Genomic DNA, 1,410 nt, shown 5'->3' with positions numbered 1-1,410 from the left:
TATACATCGTTCCTCCCCTTCTTCTCTGTCTTCCTTCAACCCCAATGTCAGTCCTGTTTTACAATAATGGCCCTATGCAATATTTGTCCCTTTGTGACTGAGATATTTCACTCAGCATAATGTCCTCTAGTTCATGAGTGTCCACTTTGCTCTCTCCCATCTAATGGATTTAGGATTTAAGTGTTCAAAAGGGAAAAATAACAGAATGAGGAAAAGCCTGCTTAATGTTTTTAAGTCTATGCTTTTGAGAATTATTTTTCCATAATTTTATCTTATAATATCCTTGATGAAATGGTACATATATGTCTCTGGAAGGTTTTCCCTATAAGTATCCAAGAGCATTCAGTTTTAGTAACTTATCAACTTTCAAACTTAACTGAAAATAGCAGGAATTTACAAGAAATGTTATTCCCCTGAATTACATGCAATTGTATGGTCATAATATTAAATCAAAGTTCAATTAATATTCCTGTCTTCAACAGTTATTTCTTAAGAACAGATGATAACCTCTTCCCTGACAACCAGTTCTAGACCTCTGGAAGATATCAAATTTGCTCTTCTCCACTAAGGTAACCTTTGAGATAAAAAAGAGTGAAAAATCACAAGTAATGAGACAGGCCACAAACATATTTTTAGGGTCTTTTTTTCTCTAGAATTTAATATTTTTAAAATATAAAAATTATCAAAAAGTCTTAAAAGGTTCATTTTGGGAATAAATGCAAGCACTAAAATTCTTTCCTTGTAATTGATTTAAGGTAAAAAGTAGAAATCAAATGGAGAAACACAGCAGGCACCACTGTTCAACATGCAGCCCATCTGCACAAAAGCAGAGCAAAGGGAGCTGACCTGAGCAAACATCCATCCACATCACAACCACAGTAGAAATGCCAAGTCCAAAAACAGGAGGGTCATCGTGCACGCTTAGATTCCACTTCTTCAAGAATCCACTGGATGCCATTCAAAAAACCTGAAAGAGTTTCAGCTTCTGTATCCTGGACCTATAAACAGATAAAAGAGCACATTATTAGTAAGAAACTGAATCCAAAACTTAGGATATATGGTATGATTTTTCTAAGCATAAAAAAAAATCAGACTGAAAAATCCCAATATAAGTTTTGTCTCAGAGTTGTTATATGCTATTGAGTCAACTATGATTCCCAGCAATCCTATGAAGAACACGTGCCTCCTGACAATCTCCAAGATGTTTGATCCTATTGATCCTGTCACTGCATAACATAAAGTAGAACTAAAAGTGTTATTTTTCTCTTATGTCTAAATCACTGCTGTTGGATCTTAATATAGAGTTTATTATTTCTCTTAGACCTCAGTTTTAGGAATGAAAGGAACTATCATTTCCATTACTTATCTGTATGTATTAAGCCCAAGGAACTGAAGAGGAAATTCAAGCCT

The 1,410-nt window shown here is 34.3% G+C and overlaps 1 protein-coding gene across 1 annotated transcript in view; it reads right to left on the bottom strand.

Moving 5' to 3' along the window:
• Positions 1 to 908: 908 nt before the first annotated feature.
• FBXO4 (F-box protein 4) overlaps positions 909 to 1,410 on the bottom strand; it is a 27,417-nt gene continuing 26,915 nt past the window's right edge. The window contains exon 7 of the mRNA XM_006889555.1: positions 909 to 998. Within this exon, the coding sequence (XP_006889617.1) occupies positions 909 to 998 (90 nt within the window). The remainder of the gene's footprint in view (positions 999 to 1,410) is intronic.

This window comes from Elephantulus edwardii, unplaced genomic scaffold (assembly GCF_000299155.1).
Source record: "Elephantulus edwardii isolate Elephantulus edwardi_28Jun2011 unplaced genomic scaffold, EleEdw1.0 scaffold00079, whole genome shotgun sequence".
Classification (NCBI taxonomy): Eukaryota; Metazoa; Chordata; class Mammalia; order Macroscelidea; family Macroscelididae; genus Elephantulus; species Elephantulus edwardii.
Note: the sequence above shows the minus strand (reverse complement) of the source record. Positions and strands in the feature narration are given on the sequence as shown.